The following is a 19097-nucleotide window of genomic DNA, read 5'->3' on the forward strand; positions in this document are numbered from 1 at the left end:
GCCCCGAAAATGTATCCTGAAGCAATGGAATCTAAGTACCTCTCAGGAATAGGCTGGTGTGTTGGGGCACGGCTCTCCACAGTTCAGCTTTTCATTCTGGATTCTGGTGTGGGACACTGTGGTGGCTGTTGTCTTATAACACCCACATCCACTGCAGGAGAAAGGCTCTTTCAGCCACGCCATGGAGTGTGTCCCAGTCCTCTGAGCCTAGCGCTTTGTGGGCGCTCTCTCTTTTTAAAGACAGGATTTCTTTGTGTAACAGTCCTGGAACTCACTTTGTAGATCACGATGGCCTTGAACTCACAGAGATCCACCTGCCTCTGCCTCCGGGTGCTGAGATGAAAGGAAGTGTGCACCAGCTTCCTGCTTTTGTGGTCCTGTTAGCCAAAGACCCGATTTGCTCAGGGTTGCCCCCTCCTGGGGGATGGCTTGTATAGGTACCAGGATCCACCCAGGGGCTGAGGAAAGCACAGAATCCAAGATGACTGAGATTTTAAGCCCCATGATTAAGGAATTGGGGCTATTCACAAACAGACCAACCAAACAAAACCCTGACAATAGCCATCAATACAAGAGATGTAAACTGCTAAGCATACCGAGACCATCCAGAACCAGGTCTAATGCTGGGACCCAAGAGTCAGGCTGCCAACTGAAACTTGGGTGATCTAGGGCTTCAGATCTCGTTTGTACAATAAGAATAATAGAATTATTGGAACATTCACCCAGAACACCTCTTTCTATGAAGCTCCTACTTGAAAGGACACTACACTGAAACGAACTGAAATGGCAACCCCGGGGTGTCGTAGCTTTTACACTTGGTGCAAGCTACAGAATAAGCTCACGGACCGACACTTTACTTCATTTCTGTCTTTTGAAGATAGTTGGAGTGTAGGTCTGTGGAAATGTATGTATTGCTTTGGTTCATAAAAATGGAAAAAAAAATTCTGTCAGATCTGTTTCCTGTTTTATTTTTTTTCTAAAGAAAACTTTCAGATTCCCATCCTCCAGGACACAGCGGTAGAAGAGAAATATAATTCAACAATATAAATAATTGAACATTCTCCAATGGCTGCATAACAGAAGAAAATGAAGCAGATACAAATAATTTTGGCAGTATACTCTATTTGAGTTAGATGATTTATTATTTGTAATTACAGATACTGTGATTGCACAGAATCCTTATAAAAGCCCTTGCTGGACATCTCTGTCTAACTCTTCTTCTAAGTCTTAGGACTCAGGTGCCTTTTACAGGTGTCCCATGCGTCTGGTGCCTGCTCTGTGGGACAGCACAGCTTGTGAGTCTTGCTGGAGCTTTTCTCTTTCATCCCCACATGCTTGTGATTTGTTCTTGCATTACCTATTTTCACGCTCAGGCTGGTCTCAAACTTGCGGTCCTCCTGCTTCAGCTTCCTGGGTGCTGGATTGTGTGCTTCTCCACTCCATTGCTAGGTAATGTGTGTGTGTGTGTGTATTGAGACAAGGTTTCTTTGTGAAGCCCCGGCTGTCCTGGAACTCACTCTGTAGACCAGGCTGGCCTCGAACTCACAGAGATCCGCCCACCTCTGCCTCCAGGGTGCTGGGGTTAAAGGTGTGCTATGCTGGCCGCTGTCACCGCCACACCACCCAGCTGCTAGGTAATCTTGTTTGTTTCAAAGATTTTTCTTGCTGGGAATGAAATATCTGAAGGTTTAGTAATTTAACACAAAATGTTGACGATTTCTCAACAGGTGGCTGCTGGCTCGCATGCGCCAGACTCAGGATCATATTTCAGAATTCGGGTCCTGAAGTTTCATCTGTGCTTTCTGTCTGAAGAGTTCCTTTGCTCTCACTTAGCCGTGTATTTGATTACACATGGAAGCATGAACTCACTGAGTTTCGTTTTGTTTGGTGGGGTATAATCCACTGTTTATTCAGTGTTTAAGCTGTTTGGTAGTAATGCTTTTTTTTTTTTATGGCATGTGCGTGTCTGCATGTTCTTGTGTGTGTGCCTGGGGGCATGTCTCCGCACATTGGCTCGGGAGCTCCATGCAAGTCATCTTCCTCAGTCACTGGCCACTTTATTTTTTTGAAACAGAGACTTGCACTGTACCTTGAGCAAGCTGATTTGTCTGAGCTGGCTGGTCTGTGGGTGGCCTCCTGCCTCTGCCTTCTGAGCCTCAGGATTACAGGCACTGGAATGTTATTACACCACTGCACTTGGCTTTCGACATGGGTTCTGGGTTATGGACTCAGGTTCTCCCGTGTGCGTGTGTGTGTGCATGTGTGTGCATGTGTATGCTCGTGCGTGTGCATGGAACACTTTAGTCACTGAGCCATGTCCTTATTACGTACCCCATAATACTTTAAGTTGTAGAAACAATCTCCATTTGTGCTGAGGTATCTGGTGCGATATTGTCTACACAGTAACGTCTACTCTCCAGATAGATGTTAGTCCCAATTTCATTTTTTCCTGCTGTCATAGAACATTTAACAACATGGGGCTGGGGAAATGGCTTAGTAGTTAAAATCGAGTACCGTTCTTCCAGAGGATCTGAGTCTGTTCCCAGTAATTACACTGCCTGTAACCCCAGCTCCAGAGGGTCCAGCTTCCTATTCTGGCAGGCATCTGCACTCATGTGCACAGATACATACACATAAACATGTAGTTAAAAAATCTTTCAGCATAGTACTTTGCAGGGTTTTTCAAAGCACTATGCCTTTCTTTCACAAAGGAAAGACGATTAATCAGACATGGCTGCTCACGGTTGTAATCTCAGCGCTTGGGAGAACGGAGGCAGGAAGATCGCCTCAAGTGGGAAGAAAGCCTGATCTACTTCCTGAGTGTGTATAGAGAATCTACTTAGTGAGTTCCAGGCTAGCTAGGGCTGCATAGTGAGTCTTTGTCTTAAACAAACAAGCCAACCAGCAAGCAAGCAAGCAAACAAACAACAACAAAAACAAGGAAGAAAAAGAAAAAACAAGCAACCACCCCCTTTTTCTTTGGGTTGAAACTCAGGGTCTCAGGATGCTGGGCAAGTGCTCTTTACCACTGAGTTACAGTTGCAGCCACCACATATTTCTGAAAGACAGACTTGTCACATTTCTCTACCAGCTCAGAAACATTGTAGCCTTTTAACACCCGCCTCACAACACTCTCTAGGTTTTCTGTAACTCAATAATAGGCTTTTCCACTGAAACAGTAAGCCAGATGAAACCGAACTGAAAAAGTAAAAACAAGTTTACTTGAGCAAAGCAACTCCTGGGTGAGTTCTCCAGTTCCAGAGACTGAGGCTGGAGAAGTCATGCCTGAACTAAAGCAAGATTATATAGCCTGTAGGTGAGGGGTGATGACGTGTCAGACACAAGCTAAGTTTATGCCTAGGTCAAAAGCTGAACGCTTTAGGCAGGGACTTGGGCAACTGGCAACTTCAGGGGAGGAAGCTAGTAGCTGCCAAGAATGCGGAACTGGGCTTTTTGGTGTCTTCCCTTTATTCAGAGAGTCTCTGAGTGGGCAGGGTTTGGAGAGAGAGGAATGGGGCTTTCTGAGTCATGCAGCGGTGAGCTGGAGATTCCTACTGAACATACCTACCTTTTTTGGTATATGGGCGATGGTCCAAATCTGGCTATTTCCTGTTGGCAAGGGACAGCATGTAGAGGGAGAGTCAGGAGTTGGTGGGCTCATGTTCAGTGGGAGGTATGGGTGAAGAAGCATTTGGTTAACTGCCACCCTGGAGACCTCATGAATCCATTCCAGGAGGAACAGGCAAGTTGCTAGGAGAAAAAATGGACAGATTACCGCTGGCCCTGTAAATGGGGTTAGCTATGGGAAGAGTGAGGACTCCCAGAAAGAATGGAAGGGACATGTGCCCTGGTTGTATTGGCAAAATTCTTCAGGTGATTTGTGGAATGACTCAATATTAGTTTCCCCCAGACCAGATTCATTGATACAGTAGCAGCACTCTGTCCCCAAGAACATGCAGATGTCTGCAAAACAGCTGGAACAGACTTACACCTTGGTGTCACAGCAAAGGATATAGCTTTGGGTTGAAAGGCATGGACATTTTGAGGGAAAAAAATATAGCCCAGAAGACAGAAGAGACAAAGGTGAATGAGCAAGACACAAGGGCTTGACCACCCTGGCCACTCATTGAGGCATTCTGGAAAACTGGAGGGTGCAGGGTCCAGGTGCTGGGAAGACAGTTTATCCTGGGTGGGTGTTGAGCCTATAGAGGTGAACCAGCACTGATGTCCCAGGAGCTTGGTAACTGAAGGGGTGGTGAGGATCACAGTGTAGGGTCCTGAACATTGGGGCTCTGGAGATTTAGAAGATAATTGCTTGAGGAGTCCCCTGGGAAGAAGTGAGGTGGGCTGAGGAGCAGTTGGGTGTGTCGGCGTGTGGGCAGGGAGATATCTGTCATCATGTGAACAAAGAAGGGACCGTAGGAGGGGATCATAGGAGGGCAAGACGGGGTAGGTACCCTGCCAGTGGAGGGGTCTAGGCTGGGAGGTGGTGTTGAGGAGGAATGGCCTTCTGTAAAGGAACTCAAAGGGGCTTAGGCTTATAGGAGAGTGTGGGGTGATCAGGAAGTGGGTGTGGGCAATGGGAAGCAGGAAGGGCCAAGATAATCTGAGTTCAATAGAGAGATTGATGAGTTGTTGTTTGATGAGTCTATTGGCTCTCTCAACCTTTCCCAAGAATTGTGGGTGGTAGGGTATGTGGAGTTTCCAGGAGATGTTGAGGGCTTCATCGACTTCAGACATGAGTTCGATGACCCTGGAAGTGAAAGCTGGCTCACTGTCTGTCCCTTTGGATGGTCTGTGGAATGCCGAACCAGGGATGATGTGGTCCAGGAGTACCTGAGCCACCACATCAAATAGGGGCTCGAAGAAGTGGAACAAATCTTTGGGGTCTATATGTAAGGTTTGGTAGATGTCTGAAATGATGGAGAGTGCCCGATCCTGGGGGAGGATGAGGCGGTTATTAAAGTAGAACCAGCTGTCTTTTGTCTGTGTGGCCCCTTTATTCAGGAGTCTGACCCTCTCCTCTGGTTAATAACAGGGCTGATAGGAGGGTGTCAAAAACAAAATATGTCCTGTAGATCCTGTGGAGCTGGAGACTTAGTCCCTAAGCTACCGAGTCAGCCCTGGCATTGACTAAGGCTGCTGGGGTCCTTGGAGGACCACCAACAGTGGATTATGGCTACCAAGAGCTAGGCAAGAAGGGGTCCATTGACAATGGGAGTGCCCTTGGTAATGAGGAAGTCCCTTTCCTTCCAGAGGACAGAATGGATATGGGCCATTAAAAGGACCCATCAGAAGGTGACGGACTTACCCACTACCTGGTGTGTTACCCTAGGCTCTGCGAGGGTGATGGTATCTCCGAGTCTGGGTGCTATCAGCCTTCACTAGGCTAGGGAGATCAAAGGTTGGAAGAGTCTCAGATGCCTGTGCTGGTGAGGCTGGGCCTCCGTGGTGTGGCATAGAGGACATTATTGCACGGGTACATTCTGGCTTCCAGTGGCCAGTCTGCTGGTGGACAGGACATAGACTTGCTGGCAGCCCCGGGTTGGGGCAGCATCAGGACCGGTGACCTTCCTGGATGCCTTTAAAGCAGGCCCCCAGCAGAGTTGAGTTTGGCTAGTCTCCAGCAGGATGGAGCCTTGTGGATTTCCCTGTAGTGCCAATGGCCACAGGGCAGCTGCCAAGGTGTGAGCTTGCAGCATAGCCTTCTGCTGCAGTCAAGTCTGCCGGGAAGACTCAGCTTTCTCTTCTCAGGCGTTAAAAACCTTAAAAGCTATTTTCACCAATTCTTGCACGGGGCATTGGGGACCATTCTTAGTTTTTTCTTTCTTTCTAATAATCTGGTGATGACTGAGAAATGAAATGAGGAGCCAGACTGGGGCTCCTGCTGGGGAGGCGGGATCAAGGAGGGTAGAGCAGGTGGGTAGGATCCCAGCATGGTTGGGTGGTGGAGCAGACAGAAACAAACAGGGAGATAGGATCTGTTGTGGGTAGAGTGGGCCGTTAGCATCCCAGTGTGGCCAGACCAAATGCTGGGAGAGTCTAGTGAGTAAAAACGGCAAATTGGATACCTTTTGGCGGGCCCTGCCAAGAACACACCGCTAACAACAGAGTTAGTGGAGGTTTACTGGGGAATGGGGAGAGTGAGAGAGCGAAAAGCCATCTTGGAGATGAGAGAGACAGGTAAACAGACAAACAGAACAGGGAAGAGACAAGAGGAAGAAGAGAGGTGAAGGTGCCAGTGACTCAGGCTGCCCAGTCCGGGTGCAGAGTTCAGAATCAGTCCCTGGGTGAAAGGGCCCCTGGGGTTGCCACAGCCTTGGCCAACAAAGCCTGGGCTGCTGAACACTGGCTGCAAAGGGAGGTGTGGAAGTGCGGAACTCACAGACCCTGGATAAGGGAGCTCAAACCGTTTGTTTTGGGCGTATGGTGTGAGACCTCCCCAGTTTGGATAAATTTGCAGAAGACACCCCAGGGGTGAATGAGGATTGGGTTTAGACCCAGCGTTGTCCATTTCCAAGCCTGTGCCAGAGACCAAAGACTAGGATAAGGTGTCCCCTGAGATATCCTAGGGTCGAGTGGTGGGGTGGGGGTAGTCTTTGGGAAGGACATCTCCTAACACAAAGGTCCCCGAGAACAGAGCATGTCTCTGCTCCGGAAACAGATCGGGTTTGCCCTGCTGCGGCCTCAGCTTGGCAGGGGACCCCGGGTACTTGACCCAGAAAGAGGCACCTGGTACCCCTTTAGGTGGTGGCATAGGTATATTTGAACAAAACAACTCCTGGGTAGGTTTTCCAGTCCCAGAGATCGGGGCTGGAGAAGTCACAGGCCCTAACTAAAGCAGGGAGCTTATATAGACTGCAGGTGCGGGGGTGGGGGGTTAGGGGTGGGGAGGGGGATGATGAAGTGATCACCACAAACTGGGGTTATGGTCAAAAACTGTATGTTTTAGGTGGGGACTTGGGCAGCTGGCAACTTCAGGGGAGGAAGCTGCAGTAGCCATCAAGAATTTGGAACTGGGTTTTTTGGTGCCTTCCCTTTGTTCGGAGATTCTAAGTGGGAAGGGTTTGGAGAGATAGACAGTAATGGTCTGGATCGTGCAGGTGCCTAGCTGGAGATTCCAACCGAACAACACAACACAACACACACACACACACGCACGCACACACGCACGCACACATGCACACATATTTGTGTGTGTGTGTATAAAATTTTTGAAATTATAATGTAATTATATCATTCCCTTCTTCCCTTTCTACCCTCCATCACTTTCCATGTACCCTCTTTTTTTCTTTTGCTCTTTTGATGGATCCTGTGTGATTGTCTGTTAAGATTTAACTTTCTGCCCTCTTATGTTCTCTTTGTATATCCTCTCTCCAGCTACATTCATGGTTAACAGACTCTTTTAATCTGTTAAAATTGGTCGGTTCCCAAATTCATGCCTGGGAGGACTACCTCCTCATTCATAAGTATGTGTAGAGAATGCCTGCTAGTGTATTTCAACAACTTAAAAGAAGTTTGTGAAGTAAGTTGTATTTATATATCTTTAAAAGTTTTTTTTGCTCGTGCTCACTCTCCTTCTGCTCCTCCTTTGGATCGTGAGACTTCAGTCCAGTGCTCCAATGTTGGTCTCTGTCTCTGTCTTCTTTCATCGCCTGATGAAGGTTAATATTCAGGGGGATGCTTATATGTTTTTCTTTGGGTTCACCTTCTTATTTAGCTTCTCTAGAATCACGAATTATAGTCTCAATGTCCTTTATTTATGGCTAGAAACCAAATATGAGTGAGTACATCCCATGTTCCTCTTTTTGGGTCTGGCTTACCTCACTCAGGATAGTGTTTTCTATTTCCATCCATTTGTATGCAAAATTCAAGAAGTCATTGTTTTTTACTGCTGAGTAGTACTCTAATATGTATATATTCCATACTTTCTTCATCCATTCTTCCATTGAAGGGCATCTAGGTTGTTTCCAGGTTCTGGCTATTACAAACAATGCTGCTATGAACATAGTTGAGCATATACTTTTGTTGTATGTTTGGGCATCTCTTGGGTATATTCCCAAGAGTGGTATTGCTGGGTCGAGAGGTAGGTTGAACCCGACTTTCCTGAGAAACCGCCACACTGCTTTCCAAAGTGGTTGCACAAGTTTGCATTCCCACCAGCAATGGATGAGAGTGCCCCTTTCTCCACAACCTCTCCAGCAGGACTGCGAGGGGTGCACCCACACACTGAGGCAAAGGGGATGTTCTGTCGGGAACTCACCAAGGCCAGCTGGCCGGGGTCTGAAAAAGCATGGGACAAAACCGGTCTCGCTGAACATAATGGACAATGAGGACTACTGAGAACTGAAGAACAATGGCAATGGGTTCTTGATCCTATTGCACGTAATGGCTTTGTGGGAGCCCAGGTAGTTTGGATGCTCACCTTAATAGACCTGGATGGAGGTGGGTGGTCCTTGGACCTCCCACAGGGCAGAGAAACCTGCTTGCTCTTTGGGCTGAGGAGGAAGGAAGACTTGATTGGGGGAGGGGGAGAGAATGGGAGGTGGTGGCGGGGAAGAGGCAGAAATCTTTAATAATTAAATAAATTAATTAATAAAAAAAAGTTTTTTTTTTTATCAAGTTGCTGATACAGCCTCTCATTTTCCCTTTAATTCAGTACAGAATATATGTATCCCATGAGAAGCAAAAGCTTAATGAACATAGAATATTCCTGCATAAACTGTGTTCAGCCCCAACAGGTATGAAATCAGCCTGTTAAAAAGACATCACCTGCATTTCCATCTTATTGCCTCACAACTCCATAGCTAGGGGAGGTAACAACCTAAGTGTCAAATTACAGATAAATGGGTAAAGAAGGATAGTGTCTGTTTTATTTCCCTTCACAGTGGAATACCGTTTTGCTCTGAGAAAGGGAGCCTGCCATTTGCAACAATGTGGGTGAATCTGAGGACATAGAGTTATTTAAGATACAAGGTCTTGAAATGTTGAGCTTAAAGAAATGGAGAGTAAAATGGTGGCTATCCAGCAAGTAAAATGGCGGCTATCCAACAAGTAAAATGGTGGCTCTCCAGTAAGTAAAATGGTGGCTCTCCAGTAAGTAAAATGGTGGCTCTCCAGTAAGTAAAATGGTGGCTATCCAGTAAGTCAAATGGTGGCTCTCCAGTAAGTCAAATGGTGGCTCTCCAGTAAGTAAAATGGTGGCTCTCCAGTAAGTAAAATGGTGGCTCTCCAGTAAGTCAAATGGTGGCTCTCCAGTAAGTAAAATGGTGGCTATCCAGCAAGTAAAATGGTGGCTATCCAGCAAGGAGCTTCAGGGGAGATGTTGATCAAAGGACAGAAGATTCCAGTTAGACAAGAGGAATAAGTTCCAGTGTGCATCACAGCTACAATCCCTAGTGGCATTTTCAAGTGTATGAAAATGCCATGAGAGCTAAAGGTAGTTGTTCTACGGCAAATATGGTCATCCGTGAGGCCGTGCATCTTGAAGCAGTCACCCCACAGGTTACATATGTATCAGAACATCAAATTGAACATCATAAATTTAATTTTTTCTGTTAAATAAGATAATAAAACCATCAAGAGGTGATAGTCAAATTGGATCCATCTCACAATTGCGTCTCCCAGCTCTGAGCTCAGCCCAGACAGTTCCTGGTTTTGGTGGAGTCCCAGTGCCCTGCCTGCTGGGCATTCTCTTCTCTGCCTCTTCTCTGTCCTCACCCAACTGACTCCTCCTATCCCACACACTAGAGGTCAGAGTTTTTTCCTTGAGGTAGGTAACCCTTCAAAGCGCTCCTGGTCCTCAGTCTCTTTGTATCACTTTGTCCAAATTTTGTCCATTATCCTATTGTGCCAGACGCCTGCTCTTTGCTGGAGAGCTTATAACCATCAGATAAGCTGATCTGCGCTGGGTGGTAATGGTGGTGAATTCTCGGGTGGCTCCTGCAAACCTATTTATATTCTCCTGAGTTTCCTGGAAGAGTGGAGTTTGAAGTGGATGTGCGCACATCCGAGAATATGCAAGATTGTTCATAGTACTGAAGGTAGAAAATATACTAAGTTTTACTTATTTTATTTTTGAGACAGGTTTTTGGTATGCAACCCATGCTGGTGTCAAATGTGCTATCTAATCCAGGCTAACCTCAGACTCAAGGTGATCTTTCCACCTGACCATCCCAGGGGCTGGACCGCCACACTCAGCCACTTCTATTATGATTTTTGAGCAAGACTAAGAAATTTAGGCTCTTGATATTTAACACCTTGAATGAGATGGAATATGCATCCCACTTTATAAATGTACATTGGTATTGGTAATAAATGCCACATATTTTATTGATGGTGTGCTTCCTCAGAAACACCCGGGGAACTCTGCTATAGAGGCAAACTGATATCCTGATGGATGCCTCTCCAAGCTCTCTGATACCCTGATGAGTACCAGTTGCTTCCTGTGTGTCCTGGACCATTCTGTATATTGCAGGCAACAACAGCCTTTCCACAAACCACTATATGGGTTTGGAACAAATATTAGCATTTTTGTTTAATGGATGAAAATACTGTGCTGGAGAATCAGGCCCAAAGAGAAGGCAGGAAAAGCACAAATTCACGACAGAACCCTGAATGTGGTCTGATTTCAGAGACTGATTTCACAGCACAGAGTTAATTCTGCCGTGTTCTGTTATCTTCCTGCTCTCACATAGTAGACACACATGACTTCTGGGAGGAGAGGGACACTGCGGTTCCGTTAATAAATAGGTCTTCAGTGAAAGAACCAAGGGCCTATTATCACATCTGATGGGAACTTTGAAGAAGTACTTCACCAATGAACTTGAAACCATTTTTTCCTTGAAATAAGTGGATCGGATGAGAAATTGGCATGCGGTAAACTATCAGGTCTACTTTTAGAAACTGTACATGAAAAATAGTCTGTACCACCCTGATCCTCATGAGTCACTGATGAGTCCCAGCACATCCCTGACATGACTAATACCTTCCTTTATCATGAGTATGTGAGAATATTAAAAGTGAGCCTCGCTGGGGTGGAGCCCAGTGCAGAGCACATGCTACACGGTGTGAAGCCCTGGGCTCTATTCCCTGTATTATGACCCCCAAGTAAAACAGAACAATAAGCTCTGAACCCCAGTTTTCTCTGTGTCCTCTCTGAAGTGTCCCTCAAACATGTGTAACCTTGACAGTGTTAGGGCCCTGGGGACAGTGAGTGATGGTGATGGGGGCGGGGCTTGCTGGGATTTGACCACTGACTGATGACCTTTGCCACAAGGATAGGTTACAACTTCTTGGTTATTTTGGGCACTAATAAAGCTGTTTTGACACTGATGACAACTTATGCTGGAGAGGTTGTAGGGTAAATGGAACACTCCTGCATTGCTAATGGGAATGCAAGCTGATACAGCCCCTCTGGATGTCTGTGTGGCTATTTCTCAGAAAATTAGAAAACAACCTTCCTCAAGACCTAGTAATACCTCTTTTGGGTATATAACCAAAGGATGCTCAATCGTGCCACAAGGACATGTGTTTAACTATGTTCATAGCAGCTTTGTTTGTCATAGCCAGAACCTGGAAACAACCTAAATGCCCCTTGACCAAAAAATGAATAAGGAAAATGTGGTATATTTACACAGTGGAGTACTACACAGCAGAAAAAATAACAACAGCTTGAATTTTGCAGGAAAATGGATGGAGCTAGAAAACATCATTTTGAGTGAGGTAACCCAGACCCAGAAAGACAATTATCACATGTACTCACTCATAGGTGGTTTTTAAACATAAAGCAAAGAAAACCAGCCTACAAACCACAATCCCAAAGAACTTAGACAACAATGAGAACACTAAGAGATACTTACAGAGATCTAATCTACATGGGAAGTAGAAAGTAGAAAAAGACAAGATCTCCTGAGTAAATTGGGAGCATGGGGACCTTGGGAGAGGGTTGAAAGGGAGGGGAGAGGCAGCGAGGGGAGCAGAGAAAAATGTAGAGCTCAATAAAAACCAAACAAAAAGTTAAAATAAAAAAAAAAGCTGTTTTGAGCCAAGTGCTGGGCTGAGCTCCTGGAGTTCAGTTGAAGAGAGGGAGGAAGGATTATATGAACAGGGGGAGGGGTCAGGATCATGGTTGGGAAAACAACAGAGACAGCTGTGGGAGCTCATGGACTCTGGACTGACAGCTGGGGAATGTTCATGGGACCAAACTAGGCCCTCTGAATGTGGGTGACAATTGTATGGCTTAATCTGTGTGTGTGTGTGTGTGTGTGTGTGTGTGTAGGCTGCTGGCAGTGGAACCAGGACTTATCCTGGGTGCATGAACTGGCTTTTTGGAGCCCATTCCCTATGGAATTCCCTATGGTGGGATACCTTGCTCAGCCTTGATATGATGGAGGAAGGTCATTGGTTAATTAATAAAGAAACTGCTTGGCCTCATAGGTTAGAACATAGGTGGGTGGAGTAAACAGAACAGAATGCTGGGAGGAAGAGGAAATGAGCTCAGACGCCATGCTGCTCTTCTCCAGGGCAGATGCGATGAAGCTCTGACCCAGGATGGACGTAGGCTAGAATCTTCCTGGTAAGCGCACCTTGTGGTGCTACACACATTAATAGAAATGGACCAAGCAGTGTTTATTAATTAATTAATTAATTAATTAAAGATTTCTGCCTCCTCCCCACCACCGCCTCCCATTTCCCTCTCCCTCCCCCAATCAAGTACCCCCTCCCTTGTCAGCCCTAAGAGCAATCAGGGTTCCCTGCCCTGTGGGAAGTCCAAGGACCACCCACCTCCATCCAGGTCTAGTAAAGTGAGCATCCAAACTGCCTAGGCTCCCACAAAGCCAGTATGTGCAGTAGGATCAAAAACCCATTGCCATTGTTCTTGAGTTCTCGGTAGTCCTCATTTTCCGCTCTGTTCAGCGAGTCCGGTTTTATCCCATGCTTTTTCAGACCCAGTCCAGCTGGCCTTGGTGAGTTCCCGATAGAACATTCCCATTGTCTCAGTGTGTGGGTGCACCCCTTGCGTCCTGAGTTCCTTGCTTGTGCTCTCTCTCCTTCTGCTCCTGATTTGAACCTTGAGATTTCAGTCTGGTGCTCCAATGTGGGTCTCTGTCTCTGTCTCCTTTCATCGCCTGATGAAGGTTAATATTCAGGAGGATGCCTATATGTTTTTCTTTGGGTTCACCTTCTTATTTAGCTTCTCTAGGATCACGAATTATAGGTTCACTGTCCTTTATTTATGGCTAGAAATTATAGGCTCAATGTCCTTTATTTATGGCTAGAAACCAAATATGAGTGAGAACATCCCATGTTCCTCTTTTTGGGTCTGGCTTACCTCACTCAGGATAGTGTTTTCTATTTCCATCCATTTGCATGCAAAATTCAAGAAGTTATTGTTTTTTTTTACTGCTGAGTAGTACTCTAATATGTATATATTCCATACTTTCTTCATCCATTCTTCCATTGAAGGGCATCTAGGTTGTTTCCAGGTTCTGGCTATTACAAACAATGCTGCTATGAACATAGTTGAGCATATACTTTTGTTGTATGATAGGGCATCTCTTGGGTATATTCCCAAGAGTGGTATTGCTGGGTCCAGGGGTAGGTTGATCCCGAATTTCCCGAGAAACCGCCACACTGCTTTCCAAAGTGGTTGCACAAGTTTGCATTCCCACCAGCAATGGATGAGTGTGTACCCCTTTCTCCACAACCTCTCCAGCAAAGGCTGTCATTGGTGTTTTTGATTTTAGCCATTCTGACAGGTGTAAGATGGTATCTTAAAGTTGTCTTGATTTGCATTTCCCTGATCGCTAAGGAAGTTGAGCATGACCTTAAGTGTCTTTTGGCCATTTGAACTTCTGCTGAGAATTCTCTGTTCAGCTCATTGCCCTATTTTATAATTGGGTCGATTAGCCTTTTACGGTCTAGTTTCTTGAGTTCTTTATATATTTTGGAGATCAGACCTTTGTCTGTTGCGGGGTTGGTGAAGATCTTCTCCTAGTCAGTGGGTTGCCTTTTTGTCTTAGTGACAGTGTCCTTTGCTTTATAGAAGCTTCTCAGTTTCAGGAGGTCCCATTTATTCAATGTTGCCCTTAAGGTCTGTGCTGCTGCGGTTATACATAGGAAGCGATCTCCTGTGCCCATATCTTGTAGGGTACTTCCCACTTTCTCTTCTATCAGGTTCAGTGTGTTCGGACTGATATTGAGGTCTTTAATCCATTTGGACTTGAGTTTTGTGCATGGTGATAGATATGGATCTATTTTCATTCTTCTACAGATTGACATCCAGTTTCCAAGCAGTGTTTATATGAATACAGTTTGTGTGTTGTTATTTTGGGGCATAAGCTAGCCAGGCAGCCGGGAGCTGGGTGGCAGGAATGCAGCCTGCAGCTCCTTCAACAATGATATACAGGGGAGGGGCATGGTATTGCCTTAACTCAGTATGTCAGACTTTGTTGACTCCCCACTGGTGGCCTTACCCCCTCAGAGGAGTGGATGGCGGTACGATAGGAGAAGGGGAGGGAGGGGGAACTGAGGTTGGTATTTAAAATGAATTTTTTTTGTAAGTAAAAAAAATAAAGCTGTTTTGGTTTGGTCAAGTAAGTTTATGGTTCTATCCATATCTCAGAGTGCTAAGAGTTTTTTTAAGTCTTGTGTTGTAGCATTGTAGTTAAATTTTGACAAATACCTTTTCTTTCTTATTTTCCTTTATAGGCTTCCTCAAGACTCTTACCCTCCCATCAGTAAGTATCTATTTAAATTATTTGGTTTCAATAAATAAATAAGTTAAAAAATTGGTTTTAGAAATACATTTCAAGTCGGATATAGTGGTGTATTTCTATAATCTCAGCATTCAGACGGCAGAGGAAGGTGGAACCTGAGTTCGAAGCCAGTTTGGTCTATAGAGTGAGTTCAAGGACTGCCAAGGCTACTCAGAGAAGCCCTGTCTTGAAAACAAACAAACAACTAAACAAAACAAAATCCTCAAAACAACCACAACGAAAAGAAATACATCATAACTATGGCATATGGACCTTTTTATTGGCTCTTTATTTACGTCTCCTTTAAGTTTGGCTTTCAGTGCAGTTTTCCAATATTTAAGAGCAGTATTTCTGTAGAGAGATTGGCTATTATATCCTCAGACCTCCTAGCAGGGATTTTTCTTTAATAAACTCGAGGATCAGAGCACTTCAGTGTTTGGCCCTACTCATGTTTTAATGAGTTTTTTTTCTTCCTTTGTTTGTTTGCATTTTTAAAGACAGGTTTTTACTATGTAACCATGTATTCCTGGCTGGCCATGAATTTATAGAGATCTGTCTGCTTCTGCTCCTTAGTGCTGAGTTTAAAGGCTTGTACTACCAGACCCAGTGGATTTTTAATTTTTTTAAAATTAACATTCTAAAATTACACATAATAGTTTTCACTATGATATTTTCATACACACACACACACACACACATATATATATATATGTATTTTGATCATCCATTACCCTTTCTTGTCCCCCTCCTATCCCTTCCTATTCTCAATTAGTTTTCCTTGTATTTCCATGTCTTGTTTGGTGACCCAGTGCAGACTCCATTTTTTGAAGAGAGGTGGTTTGGAGACTTTCTGGACATATTTAAAACCACTTCTTCTAGTTGCTACTGGATTAGTCTAGTGCTTGCAGGGTTGGGCTGTGAGCTGGTGGCCTGGAGTTCCCATCACAGCTCTCTAAGCCTTTTTCTTGGTGAAATGGTTTCAGCAGGAGACTCCAGCTGAAGGGTGGGTGTGGTATCGGGTTGAGGGATTACCTTGAGGTCAAATGATGTAGAACCTGTGAACTGCTCAATACGGCTTCTGGTCTGTTCATAGTAGGGTGTCTGTTGTTATTAATTAATTAAAAAAATGGTGGGACAGCCAGCAAGACACATGGTGGACAGGGTGCAGGAAAAGAAAGCATCACAGAGGAGGGCTTGAGAGATTTCAGCAGCGAGGAAACAAATTTTAGCCGCCACAGACTGATTGCCTCACACAGAGAGGATGGGAAAATTTACTGGGGAGTTAGGTACCCAGCCTCAACAGGGGCGAGTGCGAGTGTGAAGGCAGGAAATGGCAAGGTGATGTAATACTGCTGAGGGGCCAGCTGTGGGGCGTGCGCCCCTCATTCCAGACACTCTGTGTTCTAACTGAAGAACAGAGTAGGATTTTTTTGTTTTGTTTTGTGTTTTTGAGACAAGGTTTCTTTGTAGCTTTGGTACCTGTCTTGGAACTAGCTCTTGTAGACCAAATTGGCTTTGAACTCACAGAGATCCGCCTGCCTCTGTCTCCTGAGTGCTGGGTTTAAAGGCGTTCACCACCACCGCCCGGCCAGAGTAGAATTTTAAAGAAGAGGAAACCAATTGCTCAGCTCCAGTGCCTATGAAGAAGTTTCCCCAACACTATGGTTCCTTTTGATAATACTATGTGCTTAAATTTTCTGTTCTAACCTGTAATTAAAATATTTTAAAGGTAAAATGCTGAGCCTTTGATATGTCTGCTCTTTCCCCACCCAGCTCCCTCTGAACAGTGCGGACGAGATTTATGAACTACACGTAACTGGACATTCCCAGGATGGACTTTTGTTCTCCAACAGCACACGCTTATCGTTTAACACCAAGAGAATGTCTGTCCTCATTCAGACAGACAAAGCATTCTATAAGCCAAAGCAAGAGGTGAAGTTCCGTGTGCTCACACTTTTATCAGACTTCAAGCCTTATAAAACGCCGGTGAACATTTTCATTAAGGTAAGTGGCAGACAGAGACGGAGGGTTTCCAGCCACTCTGCTCAGCTGTCTGGAGAATTCTGCTCATGTTATTGGCACAGTAATTTCTTAGCATTTCACCTCAAACAGGCTTCCTTCTCGACACGGCGGTCCTCTGAATGGGGAGGGAGGTGGTAGAAGCTGGGCTAAGGGTTCAGGCTGTGGAGTCTGTCTGCTCGTGTCTAGTGCTGGCTCCATTACTGATCTGTCTGTCAATTCATCAGCTACTCACTGAATTTTTGTATTCCAGGAACTGGAACAGGCATTGAACAGAACAAGCCCCTGTTCATGTTGAATTTGGTTTTCAGTGGGTAGCAAGAAGGCTGATGATTAACATAGAAGCACACACATGAGAATGTGAATATTCATGTATCTGTATGTGTGACAGTGTATGGCAGGGAGAACTGGAAAGCCAGAGACAGGGTAGAGTTGCCAGGGAAGAGCTGTGCGATATTTATCATCACGGCATGTTGAGGGTGTTCAGTGTTTTTGTGAGGTCACTGACTTTTATCTATCCATCTTTCCTGCCTTAGTAACGGGCCTCAGGAAGGTCAGGGGCCTCAGAAGCCATTTAGCAGTGGGGAAAGCATGCTCTATGTTGCCCCGAATTCTCCTCTATAGGCAGTTTAGTGGCTTAGACACTGGCTTCTGCCCTGGACATTCTGCTGTAAAATTTGCTCTGAGTGGAGGTGAATCATCTTGTGTGGATACAGCTGTTTCTGACTTGGCGGGCGTGTCCCGTCCGAGCGTGAGTGCCGTCAAACGTGTGGGCGCAGTTATTTAAGGTGAGGAGGCTGCATCCCGCGGCTGTGCTCTGCCACTCTGTCCCTCCAGCCCCAAGAGCAACTTCTTGAAGCAGAAGTATTAGTTCCGCTTCCTTTTGCTTGAGGGGCCACGGTGACGTCTGGGAGAAAACTGCGCCCCCGCCACCATAATCCCCAGCAGCGTTTTTGTGCTCCTCTTCCCTTAGGCAACCCTGAGAATTAATGTTTGAGCATTTCTTAAATCTCTGTCCAGTTGATTGAGGAAACCCAATAACTCATTGTTATTTCCTTAATCACTAGACAGCACATATTTATAGCTATTTGTATTTCTTCCCGAGCCTTTTCACTCCCCAGCTCCTGCATGTACCCTGCTGTGGCAGGTACAGCTCAGCCAACTGCTGGTTACAATGGCTGACCCAGGACTCTGCCTAGGAGACAGTGACCTGTTTTCGGTCACCGATTTTAAGTTTCTGGCTGACACTACCCACTCAGTTCTCAGCACCATATTTATTTCCAACTTTCATGCCCCTTCTCTAGGAGAATTTTTTTTTTTTTTGGTTTCTCATAACTGGACCAGCTCATTGTGTTTAGACAAAGGATAGAGAATAAAAAAGTGTGTGATCCTTGATCTCAAGAGCTCATAGGGTAGCTGGAAACAAAGATTTTTAAATTTTTTTATTGCTATTTATTGAGCTCTACATTTTTCTCTGCTCCCCTCACTGCCTCTGCCCTCCCCCTTCAATCCTCCCCCAAGGTCCCCATGCTCCCAATTTACCCAGGAGATCTTGTCTTTTTCTACTTTCTACTTCCCATGTAGATTAGATCTATATAAGTCTCTCTTAGTGTCCACATTGTTGTAACTTTTTCTTTTAAAAAATGAAATACATAAAGAAGGATTTTGCTCCCTTTTACTGTATGTCAGGAAGTGTAAACGCCAGCTGTGCAGAGGCTCTCCTCAAAGTAAACTCCAGCTGTGCAGATGCTATCCTCAAAGAGGCCACTGCTGCCAGAGGCCGGCACAGCAAACAGGAAGCTGAACTTACACCACTGGTAGACAGGAGAGGGAGGACATTCCATGCAACAGAGGTCCAGAGGGCTGGACTTTTGTGGTGAACAGGAAGTGAATCTGTACATTGGGAAGAAGACGAACCTAAAGGTAGAGATGGGCCTGCGAGTGTGTAGACTCCACTCTGGGCAGTGAAGCTGTCTTTACCTCGGGTCCTGCTATGATTCTAACAGACACGTGTGCTTGCCTGGGTCTGTGTCGAGCATTTCAACCCTATGCTTCATTCTTGGATCAGTTGCTCCGGATGAGAGTGGGCAGGAGTGGAAGGGTGGAATTGGTGGCATTAGTTAGAGAGAGGGGTGTGGTGGGAAAGAAACCGGAAAGAGAATGGGATAGAGTCAGCAGGGCTGGGAGTGTGGGAGGAGAACGCTTTGCGTGGTTGCTGCATGGAGCTGTTCTTGTCTATGAGGTTATGGGAAGTGGACCCTTGCTTAAAAGGCTCTCTGACATATTTTGCTGAGTGGAGAGTTGACATGGGTTTGAATC

General features: G+C 45.5%; 1 protein-coding gene across 1 annotated transcript in view; it reads left to right on the forward strand.

The window, feature by feature from the left end:
- Cd109 (CD109 molecule) overlaps nt 1-19097 on the forward strand; it is a 111683-nt gene that overhangs the window by 14310 nt on the left and 78276 nt on the right. Inside the window, exons 3-4 of the mRNA XM_057767218.1 lie at nt 14713-14741; nt 16533-16763. Coding sequence (XP_057623201.1) covers nt 14713-14741; nt 16533-16763 — 260 coding nt within the window. The remainder of the gene's footprint in view (nt 1-14712; nt 14742-16532; nt 16764-19097) is intronic.

This window comes from Chionomys nivalis, chromosome 4 (assembly GCF_950005125.1).
Source record: "Chionomys nivalis chromosome 4, mChiNiv1.1, whole genome shotgun sequence".
Classification (NCBI taxonomy): Eukaryota; Metazoa; Chordata; class Mammalia; order Rodentia; family Cricetidae; genus Chionomys; species Chionomys nivalis.